Here is an 18,291-nt window from a genome sequence, read left to right as displayed (position 1 = left end):
AGCTGCCCCACCACCACAGAAAGCACTGTGCTAGGCTGAAACACAGGAAACAAAGAGACAGTGTTTTATTAACAAACAAAAAAATTTATACATTGTTTGCAAACTGGTATGTCACATATTAATGGCAAAATAACATGTAAAATAGGCAACATTTTTTTTGCTAAACAGGTGGGGCTCACCTGCCCTGAATGACGGTCGCCATTGTCATAGCAGGTGTGACGCAATTGCGGAGCCTCTGGAGGCATACAAAAGCCAAATCGAGCTCTGTACCACATCGCTGTGCGAACTCCCAAATGTTATAACAATGAGAGCTCTGAATAGCTCTGCATTGACATAATTGGTTGACGGTGGGTGGGGGCAGTACATCCTGTATGATCAAACTCACTTCCTTGACAACTTCCTTCACAACAGCTCTGCGCTGCTCCACGAATCGCAATTAGTACAGTCTGAATACTTTGACTTCTGCAGAGGCCATATCACAGTAAATGTTGCATGGCCAATGCAGATGTCGGATTGACCACGCAGCGCACAATGCACTTCTCTCTACAGAATTATCTCTCTCCCGCTAATTTGTGCACATTCATTGTTTCATAACATCACTGTGAATTGTTTGCGTTTTGATTGTTGGTGTCTATTCCCTACTACCAGTTGTAGCCTACATTTACCGTTAATTCCTATAATTTATAATCTACAATGTTTGGTTATGAACATTTCTGTTAATACATTCAATATATTATTATTCCAGTCTCATCATTCTCAATGTCGGAGTGGACACATTGTTTGCAGAGGGCACAACCTATGCTTCACTTGTGAGAAACACGTTTTGGTTTATTTCATTCCATTTATGAGTTCTGTCAATTTAGTCATTGTCTTTTGTTTGCAGATCTCCTGTTAATGTTGAGTAAGGACGCGCACCTGATTTACGCATAGAAGTAGGCCTATAGGCTACCAGGCCTGCACGCAAATGTAGGTATATAGAGTGCCTTCCTGAAGTATTCAGACCTCTTCACTTTTCCCACATTTTAAGTTACAGCCTTATTCTAAAATTGATCACATTTTCCCCTCCTCAATCTACACACATTACCCCATAATGACAAATCAAAATCAGTTTTTCAGAATTTGTTGCTAATTTATGAAAAATTAAACTATCACATATGCATAAGTATTCAGACTCTTTACTCAGTACTTTGTTGAAGCAGATTCGGCAGCAATTACAGCCTTGACTCTTCTTGGGTATGACACTACAAGCTTGGCACACCTGTATTTGTGGAGTTTTCCCATTCTTCTCTGCAGATCCTCTCAAGCTCTGTCAGGTTGGATGGGGAGCGTCGCTGCACAGCTATTTTCAGGTCTGTCCAGAGATGTTTGATCGGGTTCTAGTCCTGGGCCACTCAAGGACATTCAGAGACTTGTCCCGAAGCCACTCCTGCGTTGTCTTGGCTGTGTGCTTAGGGTCGTTGACGTGTTGGAAGGTGAACCTTCGCCCCCAGTCTGAGGTACTGAGCACTCTGGAGTAGATTTTCATCAAGGATCTCTGTATTTTGCTCCGTTCATCTTTGCCTCGATCCTGACTAGTCTCCCAGTCCCTGCCGCTGAAAAACATCCCCACAGCATGATGCTGCCACCACCATTCTTCACCGTAGGGATGCTGCCAGGTTTCCTCCAGACGTGACGCTTGACATTCAGGCCAAAGAGTTCTATCTTGATTTCATCAGACCAGATAATCTTGTTTCTAATGTTTTGAGAATCTTTTGGTGCCTTTTGGCAAACTCCTGTCCGTTTGGCCACTCTACCATAAAGGCCTGATTGGTGGAATGCTGCAGAGATGTTGTCCTTCTGGAAGGTTCTCCCATCTCCACAGAGGAACTCTGGAGCTCTGTCAGTGACCATCGGGTTCTTGGTCACCTCCCTGACCAAGGTCTTTCTCCCCTGATTGCTCAGTTTGGCCAGGCAGCTAACTCTTGGAAGAGTCTTGGTGGTTTCCAACTTCTTCCATTTAAGTTTGATGGAAAATCTGTTTTCGCTTTGTCATTATGGGGTATTGTGTGTAGATTGCTGAGGACATTTTATTTAATCCATTTTAGAATAAGGCTGTAACGTAACAAAATGCGGAAATAGTCAAGGGGTATGAATACTTTAAGGCACTGTAAATAGTGTATTTCTGATTGGCTTAAGGCACCACCACTGTTTTATTTTATTTTTTATTTCACCTTTATTTACCAGGTAGGCAAGTTGAGAACAAGTTCTCATTTACAACTGCGACCTGGCCAAGATAAAGCAAAGCAGTTCGACACATACAACAACACAGAGTTACACATGGAGTAAAACAAAGTCAATAATACAGTAGAAAAATAAGTCTATATACAATGTGAGCAAATGAGGTGAGATAAGGGAGGTAAAGGCAAAAAAGGCCATGGTGGCAAAGTAAATACAATATAGCAAGTAAAACACTGGAATGGTAGATTTGTAGTGGAAGAAAGTGCAAAGTAGAAATAGAAATAATGGGGTGCAAAGGAGCAAAATAAATAAATACAGTAGGGGAAGAGGTAGTTGTTTGGGCTAAATAATAGATGGGCTATGTACAGGTGCAGTGATCTGCTCTGACAGCTGGTGCTTAAAGCTAGTGAGGGAGATAAGTGTTTCCAGTTTCAGAGATTTTTGAGCTGTGGAGCTTCTCAAAGTAATGTTTTCTTCACCTCAAACAGAAAGCAAAAAGTCTGTTTTTACAACCATTGAGTGACAATATTTCTAGCTCTCTCCATTTCGATAAAGGGAAAAATGTAATGCTCTGATCCAGTGGAAACGTCATAAAATAGGTCTACCTGATTACTTCTTATCAGTGCTTGACTTGGACTAAAATAGGTTCCGGTACTCATTTTGGATGCTGGCACTGTTTATATTATTGTGCAGGAGCTTCACAATTCTTTTGAGATAATATTCTATAAGAGGAACAGGAGCTCAAGCAGTAGAACATTTGAGGTGCCGGTACTCCGCTCTTGTGAGCTGCCCAAGTCAAGAACTGCTTCTTATCCCTTGTGCAAATAGCCTACAGCTGTGTCTGACCCGAGCTCACTGGTGCAGGAAACCGAGGCCAAGAATATTTTATACATTTGTTGAGCTTCGGGCAGACCCAAGTTAATAGTTGATACAATGTTTCAAGTTTGTTGCAGACAGGCCATACGTAGCCAATATGATTTATAGGATATTTATTTTCATCAGGATATTTTCTACCTGCACAGGATGCAAGGTTTTTATTTGTTGGCCTTATGTAGGCTATTTTTACATAGTTGACAATGGCAATAGAAGTTACTTTTTAGGTTTATCATTTTCATTTAGATTTGGATAGAATTTTGATTAATCACATCACACTGAGATATAAATTAAATGAAACTATTCCATGAAAATGTGCACGTGAAAACCATAACCGGCACACAGATCGGTAGAAATGGTAAGATAAATTTGCATTCCACATGAAAAAGGTTGCCGACTCTTCTTGTAGCCTATTACCGGCAACTTCAGGAGAGTAATGGCAGAATCTGCGAAAGCCAGCAGGAGCGGAAGGAGAATGGTTGGGTAAGGTTAAGTTTTTCTTCTGGTTATCTTGATCTCTGGCTCCCTCTTGAGTCATTTGTGTCTTATTTCATCAAACCGTAACCTTAAAGCATCAGACAAGCTCAATGCATATAGTTGATTTTATTCAAACACATAGGGTGTGTCAATATATGGAAAAATATACGTTTCAAATTTTCTACCAAACATTTGGTCAAAAGAACAGACGATTTTCGGTCGACCAAGATTAGTCCAGGACAGTCCTAGAAACAACAATGTCCCAGTGATGTGTATACCTGTCCGTTTAGGCTGGCTGAGTCCAGAGGATGGTGGTCACTAGATTGGGCTGGTGAAGACACTGTAATTTATGATACAGAGACTGGTTGTATATTTGTGTATGTAAACTGGTGTGTGACCTGACAAAAGCTAAAGATGGGTTCCCCTTGAAGGTTGATAGAACTATGTCCTGTCCAGCTGGTCTGGAATCAGCTCAGGTGTCTGCCACTATAAAGATATAACACAGATACACACAACTGATACTTAGCTATACCTCATAAGAATGTGTCATGACATCATGTGTTGCCATGCATACAGTATTGTGATAATCAGATTCCATGTTAGGCTAAATTGTTCACCAGATTCATTCTTTCGCTCCCTCTCATACTAGCTAGCTACTCCTCTCTCACTCACACACACACACACACACACACACACACACACACACACACACACACACACACACACACACACACACACACACACACACACACACACACACACACAGAGAATGGCTTCAACTTAACACGTTAAGGAAATATCATTCAGTGGGTTAACATTTGCCCTTTTGTTAGCTGGTTAGCTAGAAAAGCGAAGTGGCCGTCTAGTCAGCAAACCAAACGGGCCACTTCGCAACTCCATGATTTACGATAAACTTGAGTTTAGCTTGGCTAGTTGGCTAACGTTAGTGAGCGAGAGCTACCTAGGTAGTCACAATGGAGCCGAATTTAATGTAATCTAGCTAACTAGCTAGTTTAACTAGATGCTGTTAGCATATAGCTAGCTACAGTTAGCTAGTTATCTAGCAATATCAACAAGTTACAATGCCCAACCAACCAAAACAATTAAGCAATTTTAGCAGCATCCAACCTCTTACCTTACATTCCATTTCCTGAACTACACTAGCTAGTCATTCCACATAAACTTCCACTCAACATTCCATAGCAGTCTGCATTTTAGCTTCACATTGTGTCCTCCCTACCCTCTCCCTCCCTCCACAACAGTCTTCAAAATTATTTTGAACTGACGTTTCCAATGAAGCACGGAAATGTCCACCGGTTCGTTGCATGAGTGGTAAGATTCTGTCAGTAATCATTCTATTGCAGCATTACCTTATCATTTTTTGTTGAATATTACATGTTACAATCGATATATAGGCATGTATAACCACACCGTATCTGCCAGCTGTACATTTGCTATTTAACACAACAGTTGAAAATGCAATGGAAACACATGGAACTTTACATTTTTATTCAGTACATGAAAACTTAAGCAAAAAAAGTAAATTTCGTCTGCACTACGTCATCACGCACTGATTTTTATCCATAACAAGTCCATTTGGTAGAAACACCACCGGTGGGAAAATGCGCATATTTTCTTTATACTGATTTTGAATGAAAAACTGTTGCCAATTGGTTGGAAACCAAGCTAGTGAGTGCATTCTGACATCACGTGCATAAAAAAACTCACGCTGAAGATATTTGTAACTCGCCCATGAAAAGGTTAATTCAACTGCTGAAATCCCTCTCACTTCCTGGTCAACAGATTTTCTCGTGGAGTTTTCATTCAACAGGATTTTCAGTAACCTACATTCATGTTAAGCCATCCCTTTAAATACAGTGTACCTTTTTAAATTCAAATTCTGTCAACAGACTGACTAGAATACATTGAGAATGGGTTTAGAATATAGAGATCAATAAAAGAAAGCCATATAAATATATGCGTATTCGTCTCCGTTTCAGCACCAACTGGTAGATTTAAAAATACTCTGATTATTTAGACACATTTTAGGGTTAAGAAAGTATGTATGAATCATTAAAAAAACAGGTTTGGAGAACATTTACGCACAGAATGTATTGATGAATCAAAAATACATCTTGAAAGTTGTCATATTCAATCCATGAAATATTGGAAGGTGGGGAAAAGTGCACAATAAGGAATGAACAATAATTATAGCTATCCTATTCCTCACTAATCATGGAACTGTATGACCGGTCCAGTCGTCGTGAACCGTGTGCCAGGCTCCAGGTTTAACCTGCTGCGTATGGTCTGAGTTCCATTATGATTCAAATAGGCTACATGTCCCAAATCATTGCACATTAGCCTAATATGATCCACTAATGCTAGCGACCCTCAGGAACAACTCCACAGACGTGACAGAGGAAAGAAACGTAAACGGAACGGAATGGAATGATGCAAAATGTAAGCTACAAATTGAAGAAAAAGAACACTAAAGTGACATTTATAAATGTATGTGGGTATTACTGGTGGTGGCTCCCAATAGTGGATAATATTTAACATGATACAAATTGTCAAATAAAACATAGAAAAGCCCGGGCAGACAATTCAAACATTAGAAAGCGCATTCATCAAATCGTCAGGTTCAGCACAGAAGCCTATAGCTTGGATTTCCAAATGTCATCTACGCAAATTATGAGGGTGCACAATTAAAATTCAGAATAACGGTACAGCTATTTATAGCCTACTAAACTTTGGAAAAGGTGCCGCAATACATGTCATGTTGATATGATTTTCAGTTTTCTTCCATATGACTGGTTTCACGTTCTTCTCCAGGGATCATAACGATGAATGATCTAAAACAATTGCTATGTGTATTTGCAATCCCTTTCTCCAAACGGATTACTCACTTACATAGCTCTTATCAATGTATGTATTACACTGCAAGGAGAATGCTGTTATTTGTATTTTAAAAAAATAAGTAGATGCTTTTTCCACTTGAAACAGGCAGAATATGGCGTCTCTGTTGACACACCTCTGCCACACCTCCATTTTATTAGATCTCCACCCCGAACAAATAGCGGGTGAATAGCATGCTTTTCTCTTGCTTAAGTTTAGGTCAGAATACGCATAGAGAGAAAAGTGCATAAAAAAAGTAATTGCGTTCCATTTATGTGCGCTTAATTCGGGTCAGAATCGGCCCCATGAGCAGCAGCCATTGTTTTATAAAGTGCTTTGAGTCAGTGTGACTCTTCCTATGGAGTTAATTGACATCTGTATGCATGGCTACCAGCTTTTGGACAGCGATTTGTTCATATAATGTTGGTTAACCGAGAACTAAAGTCCCCAGCATTTGGTCAGGCGCTCGATTCAATTCTAGGTCCATACATGTTAAGAGAAGAGATGCTAGAATGAGGAGCGGAACAAGGATCTCCACCCTCTTTGAAAGTAATGGCCGAAAGTCCACTCCACTTCCGAAATTCTAAACATGCTAACACCTGCGAAATCGTGATTTGTCCAAATAACCAGTGACAAAAAACCCAAACACCGGAACTTCTGCTGCTTGTTATTCCTTACATCCCATTCCTTCCAGACAATTGTTTATGTATATCTGTCCACGAGAAATTCATTTTCATACAACAATCTTTACAGTGACCTTGTTTAAAAAAAAAAAGTTTAAAAAATCACTTTGTCATGAAAAATGTGTATAAAAAGGCACATTTGAGTTCCATTGCTCTTTCAAATATTAAAAACACAATGACTGTCTTTGTCTCAATATGTCTCTAAGTAAATAATATAAAACCAAACACTAGGTTAATCCCTTTTAGAATACTTCTTTAAGTACTCAGTTAATAATGCATCAGATGTAAAATTGGCAGATGGCTTTGGAGCGTGGACGAGAGCCTTGGCGGAGAGGCTTCTGCTCTGCATCACCATCTCTCCTGTTCCTTTCAACATCACCCTCCTTCCTGTCCCTTTCACTCTGATGAACCACCTCATCTTCATTTCTGATGCCCCCCTCCCTACCACTTTCAAATTTTCTTTGCATTTTCTCAATCTTACTCCCACGCTTTTCCTCAGCTCTTTCCCTCTTACACCCCAACTCCCTGTCTTTGTTTTCCCCCCTGGACATTCTTTCTATCACTCCTTCCTCCTTAGAGGTCCCTTTAGCTGTCCCTCTCTCAACCCCACTCGTTCTTTTCACCTCAGATTCCTCTTTTGTCTTCCCCCTCTCGGAGTCTCCCTTTAAGTCAACACTGTACTTATCTTTACTTCCCCTATCCATCTCTGCTCTCCAGTTCCTAACCCCCCTCTCTACCCCACCCCTTTCAGTCTTACTCATTCTCTCCATCTCACCTGTTTCAGTTATGCTCCCACACTTCAGATCTTTACTGCGTCTTCTCCCTGGAGCAATCTCTGGTATTTCATCTCTACTGCCTCTCTCCCTCTGACTCCTCTTCTGGATTTGCTCTTTGTCAGTCTTGCTGCTATGTCTGCTTGCGTTTCCTCTTTCTGAAGTTTCCCTCACCCTCATCTTAGTCTCCAATCCAGCTGCTTTTTGTTCCTTCACTCTTTCACTCTTCCCCCTTTCAGACTCTACATTTTCATGTGAAATCCCTTTCTTTGTATCAGCTGGCTCATTTTTATTCCCTCTACCTTTTTGTTTTTCAGTCTTTCTTGCCTTTTCTTCACCCTCCTCATTCCTACTGCCTCTATCATTTCTTTTCTCTTTTTTGCCCTCAACATTTCCTTTTTCATTGGTGTTTCTACTCTCCATTCCTTTATCTTTCATTTTTCCTTTCTCAGACCCTTTTTTATTCTGAACGCTGCTATTATCACCTTTCACACTACCATTAGTGTCTCCCCTCTCAGTCGTCCACTCTTTCTCCATCTCCACTTTCTCAGTCTCACACAACTTCCCCAACTCGATTGTTTTACTTTTAGGTCTCGCCTTCTCTTTCTTACCATCCTTCTTTTTAGTATTCTTCTCCTCCTTAATTTCCCTTTCCTCACTCTTATCTGCCTCCTCCTTGCTTTTATTCCATTTCTGTTCCTCCTGGACCTTCTTGTCCAACTTCTCCTCTAACTGGTCCAGCTCTTGCTCCAGCTGAGCTAGTTTAACTGGGTCTGACTCCAGGTCATCATCCACTTCCACCTCCACTTCCTCCTCCTCCTCGTACTCTTCCAGCTCGATCCCATCCATGGTTTTCTGCAGCTGGGTTTTCACCTTGTTCAGCTCCAGTAGCCCGTCCTGCAGGTCCTTGCACATCTCTCGGATCTCGGAGGCGAACTTTGTCTTGGCGCCCTTGCGCAGCTCATGGGAATCCTTGGCGAGGAAGAAGACGTCAAGTGCGAGGAAGAGAGCGGACATGACACCTGTGGTAACGCTGATGGCCTTAACAGCTTTGGCGGCCCCCCCTGCCACGCCTAGAACCTGCACGGTGCTGATGAGCTTGTCTGTGTTGATCATCAGTTTCTTTCCGGCCCGCCCCCCCTCCTTCATCACGTGCTTTATGTTGTGGTTCAGAGCCTTCTTGGCTGCACTCTCAGTGTACTTTTCAAAGTTCCCCTCCTGCAGAGCTTCCATACCTTCCTGCAGACACACAGAGAGAAAGGACACGTGAGGGATAGAGGTGGAGGAGTGTGTATGTGTATACAGGATGTTAATTTGCATGCTTGTGCCACTTAGTGAGAAAGTGAGAGAGAAATAACAGTAACCCACCTGTACAAACTCCATACACTCCCTGATATCCTTGATCTCCTCCTGGTAGCCCTGGATCATCTTCTCCACTTTCTTGCAGTCCATGTTGGAGTGCACTGTATCAGTGATGTTGGCCGTTGCCGAGGCGATGCTTCCAGCGGTCGCCACAGAGATGCCTACAGCGGTGACGATGATGGAGGCTCCAAAGGTGAAGGGGGCAAGGATGAGGCCAGTGATGGTGGCCACACTGCCACACACACTGGCCACGCCTCCCCCCACAGCGGCCGTCACCGTCCTCTTGTGGAACTGGTCGGCAGCGTCGGCCTGGGCCAGCAGCTCCAGGATACGGCCCTGCAGTGACGCTCCCCGCTGGTTGAAGAGACGCACAAACAGCCGAGCCGCCATGAACACACGGTCAGCCACCTGCTCCACCACCCTGAGGGAGGGAAAGAGGGAGAGACAGAGGCGTTTTAAAATGAACTTTCCATGTCAACAGAAGATGGACAATTACATTTTGAACTTGGACGTAAGGCACAGAGAGATGAATGACTCACATATCTGCTTCATCCTCTTGGAAATGGGACGTTTCATTCCATTGCTCCCAACCTGGTAACCCACAACACAAGAGTTATACTTTTATCACACTTCTCCAACACATAAATATTCCCTCAGCCACTTAAATGCACGCACATGTAACAGTTGTTAAAGTACTATGTGAATTTCACCAGGTTCATATATTAATATGGCATGTTGATTTGTTATTATGCATGCCTGCATCCTGGGAGTAGGGGAGTGTGTACTTACGCTTTGCCCTGCGTGCTCGTGCTCAAATCATTTTGATGCACTATGAGAGGTAGGCATGATTTTTCTGTCGTCTTCAGAAAAGTTTGATTCTTTTAAGCACAAAGTCATACACACCGTGTTTTGTTCATGAATAATGTTGTATATTTAGAGGTTACTCATATGTGGATGGTATTGTTAAGATGTAATTGTACTTTTTAGGATGATGTCAACATTCTGAATTCAACATGTGGTTAATAGCTAGCTAAGGTATTAGCAGGCTATTGTATGTGTGAACGATGGCTAGCTCCTCGAATGATCCCAGTCCCTTGTATTGTGCATCTGTTGTAGAAAGAGGTGACGATTCGCAGAACATATGTGCTCTACAAATGTTTTTTTCCCTATTGGATGCAGATGCAGGATGCAGAGAGTGAATTGTGCTTGATTGAAACTTCCTGATCTCCAAAGTCCACATCTATAGTCTCAATCAACCACACACAACGCAGAGTTACAGCGGTGCAGTACAGCACCGGTTACACACAGACAAACAGAAATAGTTTGATGTGGAAACACACCTTCGACTGATCTCCACCAGTCCAACAGGCCGTCACTCTCCTGGAAAAGAAACAACAATGAGAAAACATGTCAGAGTCATCTCCAAATCAGAGAGTGTGAATGAGTGACAGATACCGAGAGACAGACACACCTCTTCAGACTCCAGAAGGTTGACTCCGTCAGTGGGGTATGCGGCCATCTCCACAGGCTGGATCTCCACTGTGCTCTCCTGGAACAGACAGACAGACAGACATCAGACCACTGGACACAGGCAACATATAAAGCACCAGTATGCACGATACACATGTTCTATAGCTGACCTGCAGTGTGGCCACCCCTTGCAGCTCCACATGCTCCTTATCAGAGTCCTGAGGGAGAAATCAGAAAACCACAGCATCTATTTTACTACTACTGTATTACAAACTATTTTACATAGAGGGGCATTAAGTGATGGGACTGAGTTGGAGGGGTTGAGGAACGTAAGAAGATATAGCAATACCCGAGCAGCAGTACATTTTGGAATCCTCTGGAGAGTTCTTTTCACTTGGAATGACACAACCTGAGAAGCAACTTTGATTTAATATTCAACATGAAAATAACAAAATCATTTATAGTACATAACAAAAGTATGGCCTCAAAACCAACTGGGACCAGACAAGTAACTGTATTGAGTAGCGACGTGAGTGAAATCTCTGAAATCATAGGTCAATCATGGGTCGATTCACCTAAATAACTGATCACTCACCCGTCTCTTCATCTTGATTGTCCTCTGGCGCCTCAGCTTACCTCTCACAGGTGGCTCTGTGTCCATACTGTCCTAATAGAGAGAGAAAGATAGGACGTGTAAACATATGTTGTTTACATTGTTTTCTGTTCTGGGTGTAAACTGCATAGTAACATATATCAGTTGGCTACAGTTGCTAATGCTCATGTTACATGACTGTAATTACCTGTTGCTCGAAAGGTTTTGGAGTTCTCCTGAAGATTCCGCCAAACCCTCCTTTTTTCTCCTGTGTCAAAAATACATACACAGTTAAACATACAAGGCAAATTGGTGGGTTAACAAAGTGATGATAAAGGTAGGTGTAGGTAAAATAAGGTGCAAGACTCACTTTGCTGGTGGTTGTAGTGTCGGAAAAACTATCATTGCTGGCTGAGAGTTCTATTTGTGCAGAGAGATTTTCCTACAAAAAAAGAGTCATTTTATAAAACATACTTAATTATATGAAATCAAATGTATTTATACATAAAATGTAAGTATACAAAATATTACCTTAATTGTGGTGAAGTCTGAGAGGCTGTCATTGCTGGCAGAGAGTTCCTCGTACTCAGTAAGAGGGTCCTGACATATTTAGAGCACAGGGTTACTATAAACATTCATTTGATTGTACATTGATACTGTTACAAAGAACACCAGAGAGTGACAACTTTACTACCTTATCAACAGTGGAGCGTGGGGATGGCTTTGGCGATGGTCTTGGAGCCCTTTTGAAAATCCCAGTAAGTCCCAAAATCGCTGTTTTTTCCTACATCAGATACAGAGGGAGTTAATACACTAACACAAACAGTCACTAGAAGTTCCAGACAACAGAGACAACCCTTTCAGAGTAGATTACCTTGCTTTCTGAGAGGTTGTCATTACAGTCTGTTCCCAAATCTGAATCCTGAATTTAAAACAAAAGTACAGTATTAGCAGGCTACGTCAAAAACTACAGACCTTTCTTTTCTTTCCAAAACACTTGTGTGCTGTCTCTGATTAACTTTCTTGTTATCTCTCTCAGAATGATCTTCTTGACCCTAACCAGTCAGGCTTCAAGACAGGTCACTTAACCGAAACTGCTCTTCTCTGTGTCAAATAGGCTCTCCGTACTGCCAAAGCTGACTCTCTCTCCTCTGTTCTCATCCTCCTAGATCTATCCGCTGCCTTTGACACCGTGAACCATCAGATCCTCCTCTCAGCCCTCTCAGGGCTGGGCGTCTCAGGCTCTGCTCACTCTTGGATTGCATCCTACCTGCAGGTCACTCCTACCTGACAGGCTGCTCCTACCAGGTGACATGGAGAGGATCTGTGTCTGCACCATTTACTCTCACTACTGGTGTCCCCCAGGGCTCGGTTCTAGGCCCCCTCCTCTTCTCTCTATACACCAAGTCACCTGGCTCCATCATATCCTCACATGGTCTCCCCTATCATTGCTATGCGGATGACACTCAACTACTTTTCTCCCCCCCCTTCTGACACCCAGGTGGTGACATGCATCTCTGCGTTCCTGGCAGATATCTCAACTTCGATGTCGGCCCACCACCTCAAGCTCAACAAGACGGAACTGCTCTTCCTCCCAGGGAAGGCCTTCCCCCTCAAAGACCTCTCCATCACGGTTGACAACTCCACAGTGTCGCCCTCGCAGAGTGCAAATAAACTTGGCATTACCCCGGACAACACCCTGTCGTTCTCTGCAAACATCAAAGCAGTGACCGGCTCTTGCAGGTTCATCCTCTACAACCTCCGTAGAGTACGACCCTACCTCACACAGGAAGCGGTGCAGGTCCTAACCCAGGCACTTGTCCTCTCCACCTTGTCCCATCAAACCCCTGCAACTTATCCAGAACACTGCAGCCCGCTTGGTTTCCAACCTTCCCAAGTTCTCTCATGTCACCACGTTCCTCCGCACACTCCACTGGCTTCCAGTCGAAGCTCGCATCCACTACAAGACCATGGTGCTTACCTACGGAACAGCAAGAGGAACTGCCCCTGCCTACCTTCAGGCTATGCTCAAACCCTACACCCCAACCCGAGCACTCCGTTCTGCCACCTCAGGTTCTTGGCCCTCCCACCGCTACGGGAGGGCAGCTCCCGCTCAGCCCAGTCCAAGCTCTTCTCTGTCCTGGAAGCCCAATGGTGGAACCAGATTCCCCCTGAAACTAGGACAGTAGAGCCCCTGCCCATCTTCTGAAAAAATCTTCAAAAAGTATCTTAAATAATCCTCCTCCTCACCTTCACCCCCACCCCCCCAAACATTTTAAAATGTAATTAAATTAACCAGCACTTGCACTTTGAACTCAAAGCAAGGCTTCAATCGCAGAGGGACATTAGGGAATGCTGTCTTTGTTTTTTCTGCCCCTGAACAAGGCAGTTGACCCACTGTTTCTAGGCCGTCATTGAAAATAAGAATTTGGTCTTAACTGACTTGCCTAGTTAAATAAAGGTCAAATAAAAACATTAATAAACTGACAATTCACTCAACTTTTCTATTCAATCAGGCGGCTTTTCCATTTCCCATATGGATTGAATGGATTGAAGAGTAGAGGGAGAGGTGTATGCTTCCTCATCAACAATTCCTGGTGTGCCGAAGTTGAAAACATCTATAAACATGCAATGACTTGTTCAACTACAAATCTCTGTATATTTATTGAGGCTACAGACAGCCCTTGACACTATTTTGTCTACAACACATTTTTGGGGACCTTGTAGCAGTCATAAGGTCATGAAATCAGTAGGCAGGTTGACATGCTCAGTAGATTTATTTACAGGTCTTGGTGATCCAATGGTTAAACCGCTATATCATACAAAATATACAAGTAGATTTACCAAATGTACACAGGCAATAAATCAGAAAAATAAATCAGGTTTAACCTGTCCTAGCTGAACAGACACAAGTAGAGGGCAAGACTGCACAGCCTCTTGAGAAGCCAATTAGAATTTGTCTAAAGCCTTGTTCACACTGCAGGCCTCAATGGTCAAATTAGTTTGGTTTTTGAAATCAGTTTTGGAATACTGACGGTCCAAAACAGCAAGTTACAAGTGATTAAATAGGATTTGTGTAACAACAATGCCTGCCATGGACGTTTCCCAGTTGCTTTGAGTGTAAAACAATTATAGTTTAAGAAAACGTTTAAAGCCTCAATGGATTTGATGATCCATCTTTCAAACCAGTCCTTTTTGGTTAGCCATAGTGGTTAGCCAGACCCTTTACTTAGTAGTAAACTAGTTGTTGAAGCACATTTGGCAGCGATTACAGCCTCGAGTCTTCTTCAATATGACGATACAAGCTTGGCACACCTATATTTGGGGAGTTTCTCCCATTCTTCTCTGCAGATCCTCTCAAGCTCTGTCAGGTTGGATGGGGAGCGTCGCTGCACAGCTATTTTCAGGTCTCTCCAGAGAAGTTTTATCGGGTTCAAGTCCGGCTCTGGCTGGGCCACTCAAGGACATTCAGAGACTTGTCCTGAAGCCACTCCTGCGTTGTCTTGGCTGTGTGCTTAGGGTCGTTGTCCTGTTGGAAGGTGAACCTTCGCCCCAGTCTTAGGTCCTGAGCGCTCTGGAGCAGGTTTTCATCAAGGATCTCTCTGTACTTTGCTTCGTTCATCTTTCCCTTGATCCTGACTGGCCAGGTGATAAACGGTGCCTGGTTTCCTCCAGACGTGACGCTTGGCATTCAGGCAAAACAATTCAATCTTGGTTTCATCAGACCAAAGATGAAATCTTGTTTCTCATAGTCTGTGTCCTTTAGGTGCCTTTTGGCAAACTCCAAGCGGGCTGTCATGTGCCTTTTACTGAGGAATGGCTTCCGTCTGGCCACTCTACCATAAAGGCCTGACCAAGGCCCTTCTCCCCGATTGTTCAGTTTGGCCGGGCAGCCAGCTCTAGGAAGTCTTGGTGGTTCCAAACTTCTTCCATTTAAGACTGATGGAGACCACTGTGTTCTTGGGGTCCTTCAATGCTGCATACTGTTTTTGGGGGGGCTTGGTTTTTGCTCTGACAGGCACTGTGAACTGTGGGACCTTATATAAACAGGCGTGTGCCTTTCCAAATCATGTCCAATCATTTGCATTTACCACAGGTGGACTCCAATCAACTTGTAGAAACATCAAGGATGATCAATGGAAACAAGATGCACCTGAGCTCAATTTCGAGTCTCATAGCAAAGTGTCTGAATACTTATGTAAATATGGTATCTGCTTTTTTATTTGCAAATATTTCTAAAAACCAGTTTTCACTTTGTCATTATGGGGTATTGTGTGTAGATTGAGGATCTTTTTTTTTTCATCGATTTTAGAATATTGCTGTAGCGTAACAAAATGTGGAAAAAGTGAAGGGGTCTGAATACTTTCCGAATGCACTGTAAATAAGGAGGATAGGTTGCTGCTGCTGGTCAGAGTCTGTGAGACAGGCACGCTGCCATTGACTGATGAGGGAAAGGTGTTCTTGAGTCTACTGCCTGAGGTTCAGAGAAACAGGCATTTTCAAAGTTGTCTTTGAACTCACAAAATTGAGCCCAATATAACCACTACCAATTAGTTTTTAGAAATACTGTTCACACTTGAGATACACATCTCATCACCTTGCAATAGAAACTTTCTCCATTTGAAAAATATCATGTTCTATATAGTTTTTGTGAATTTACCATGTGAAATATGACTGTACTTCTTTATTTGTTACAAGTTAGCTCACATAATTAAGGGTTTGTTAAGAAGAGAGAGAGAGAAAGAGAGGAGCTATTGCTCCATTTCCCTTACAAGCATTACGCAACTTTTTTCCCCTTCACAAACCATGGCCTCTGAAGATCGGGCCAAACCAAAAGCATAATAAAATTAGGAATTGAGTAGTACTGTGTAGTGTAAAGCCATAGAAAGCCAGTAGCTTTTGTGGGGAAACTTATTTCCAATCCATCAAATTCATCATGGTATATTATTGAGGGGGTCAAATTGGCCTATCTGTCTATATCTATTCAGGCGAGTGTATTTATCTCCTGAATAGCATATTCATTATCTCTCAGTTTTTGTCCATTACAGCACCATCCCCATGTTCATCTTCCTCCGTGTGTTTGAATAAAGTTCCTGTATGTATTAACTCTTGAGCAACTTTATTACCCTCTAACCGGGGGCGGTGTCATAAACCAGTAAAATACGTAGAGCCGGGTCGCTCTCTTTCAGCTCTCCTTACAATTTTTATGTTTGCGCCGCACCCGATCCTATAGCTGTACAAAAAATAAGCAATCTGTTCGCTAGCTCACCCAACCTTTGTTGATTGACAGTTTGCTGGTCCAGTCATTGGACAGAGTGTGCCTTTCACTATCCTTGTGCATGTTTTTTTGCAAGGCCGATGGTGCGGCTACTGTCTTTGGCTTCGTGGAGAGTAATCCAGACACTCTGTGCCATAGAATGAGTGACAAAACATGACAAAACCTGGCCAGATAATTTCAAGTCATCAGCCTCAAGTCAAAGGCGAGTCCCAAGTCCATGTGAAGTCTCAAATTAATTTATTTTCAATCAAGTCGAGCAACAATTCATCAAATTTGTGACTCGAGTCAGACTCCACAACTCTGCCTATGTGTATCCTGCCCCATGAGGGTTAATAACCAGGAAAACAGCCTCTCACTCAACGTCAACAAAACAAAGGAGCTGATCGTGGACTTTAGGAAAGAGCAGAGGGAGCACGCCCCTATCCACATCGACGGGACCGCAGTGGAGAAGGTGGAAAGCTTAAAGTTCCTCGGCGTACACATCAATAATGATCTGAAATGGTTCATCCACACAGACCGTGTGGTGAAGAAGGTGCAACAGCACCTCTTCAACCTCAGGAGGCTGAGAATTTGGCTTGGCCCCTAAAACCCTCAAACTTTTACAGATGCACAATTAAGAGCATCCTGTCGGGCTGTATCACCGCATGGTACGACAACTGCACCGCCTACAACCCGAAGGGCTCTCCAGAGGATGGTGCGGTCTGCCCAATGCATCACCGGGGGCAAACTACCTGCCCTCCAGGACATCTACAGCACCCGATGTCACAAGAAGGCCAAGAAGATCATCAAGAACATCAACCACCCAAGCCACGGCCTGTTCACCCCGCTACCATCCAGAGGGCGAGGTCAGTACAGGTGCCTCTCTGACATTGCTCAATCTAATATTTACATATTTCTTAATTCCATTATTTTACTTTTAGATTTGTGTGTATTATTGTAAATTGTTAGACACTACTGCACTGTTGGGAGCTAGGAACACAAGCATTTCGCTACACCCGCAATAACATTAGCTAAATATGATGAGAGGAAACAATGTGCTGGACCATGTGTACACAAACATCTGTGATGCATACAAAACCATCCCCCAGCCCCACTTCGGACAATCAGATCACGTCGCTCTGTTCCTACTCCCTGCCTACAAGCAGAGAATAGAGAATAGTGAGGGCTTGGACAGAGGAGGTAGACTCAATGCTGCAGAAGTGTTTTGAGAATACTGATTGGAATATGTTCAAAGATTCATCCAACCAGAACTCATCCATCAACACTGACGAATATACATAGTCAGTCACAGGCTTCATTAGGTAATGTGTTGATGATGTTGTACCCACAATAACAATCCGGACATACCCCAACAAGAATTCCTGGCCATGTCCTCAGAAGCCCCATTTATACCTGGTTCTAACATATGGCCTTTGTTCTGATCTTCTCCACATTTAGATTGTGCCCACATTTTTGGACAAGTGTAGACGATAAAAAGACTCATTGTGATCTGATTGTGATCAGATCTTTCTACCCTCCAGAGGTAGTCAGACACGCATTGTATTTGGATATCTTAGAAGTGTAGACAGATCTGGACAGTGAAATTATTTAAATCATCATTATCCCGCCCTCTAAAATCATGGACAGGTGATGCCATTGACTTAAGGCATCAATGTCTTAAAATAAATATCA

At 42.8% G+C, this 18,291-nt stretch overlaps 1 protein-coding gene across 9 annotated transcripts in view; it reads right to left on the bottom strand.

Annotated features, from left to right (window-relative positions):
* Positions 1–5,055: 5,055 nt before the first annotated feature.
* Positions 5,056–18,291, bottom strand: part of LOC106600349 (uncharacterized) — a 34,794-nt gene continuing 21,558 nt past the window's right edge. For all 9 annotated transcript variants that reach the window (XM_045714781.1, XM_045714783.1, XM_045714784.1 and 6 more), the window contains 13 exons: positions 12,217–12,264; positions 12,037–12,126; positions 11,874–11,942; positions 11,713–11,784; positions 11,551–11,610; positions 11,346–11,417; positions 11,100–11,159; positions 10,921–10,968; positions 10,752–10,829; positions 10,621–10,660; positions 9,820–9,871; positions 9,287–9,701; positions 5,056–9,157 (listed from right to left, as the gene is read on the bottom strand). In XM_045714781.1, the coding sequence (XP_045570737.1) occupies positions 7,424–9,157; positions 9,287–9,701; positions 9,820–9,871; positions 10,621–10,660; positions 10,752–10,829; positions 10,921–10,968; positions 11,100–11,159; positions 11,346–11,417; positions 11,551–11,610; positions 11,713–11,784; positions 11,874–11,942; positions 12,037–12,126; positions 12,217–12,264 (2,838 nt within the window). In that variant the 3' untranslated portion in view covers positions 5,056–7,423. The remainder of the gene's footprint in view (positions 9,158–9,286; positions 9,702–9,819; positions 9,872–10,620; positions 10,661–10,751; positions 10,830–10,920; positions 10,969–11,099; positions 11,160–11,345; positions 11,418–11,550; positions 11,611–11,712; positions 11,785–11,873; positions 11,943–12,036; positions 12,127–12,216; positions 12,265–18,291) is intronic.

Source organism: Salmo salar, chromosome ssa03 (assembly GCF_905237065.1).
Source record: "Salmo salar chromosome ssa03, Ssal_v3.1, whole genome shotgun sequence".
Lineage (NCBI taxonomy): Eukaryota > Metazoa > Chordata > Actinopteri > Salmoniformes > Salmonidae > Salmo > Salmo salar.
Note: the sequence above shows the minus strand (reverse complement) of the source record. Positions and strands in the feature narration are given on the sequence as shown.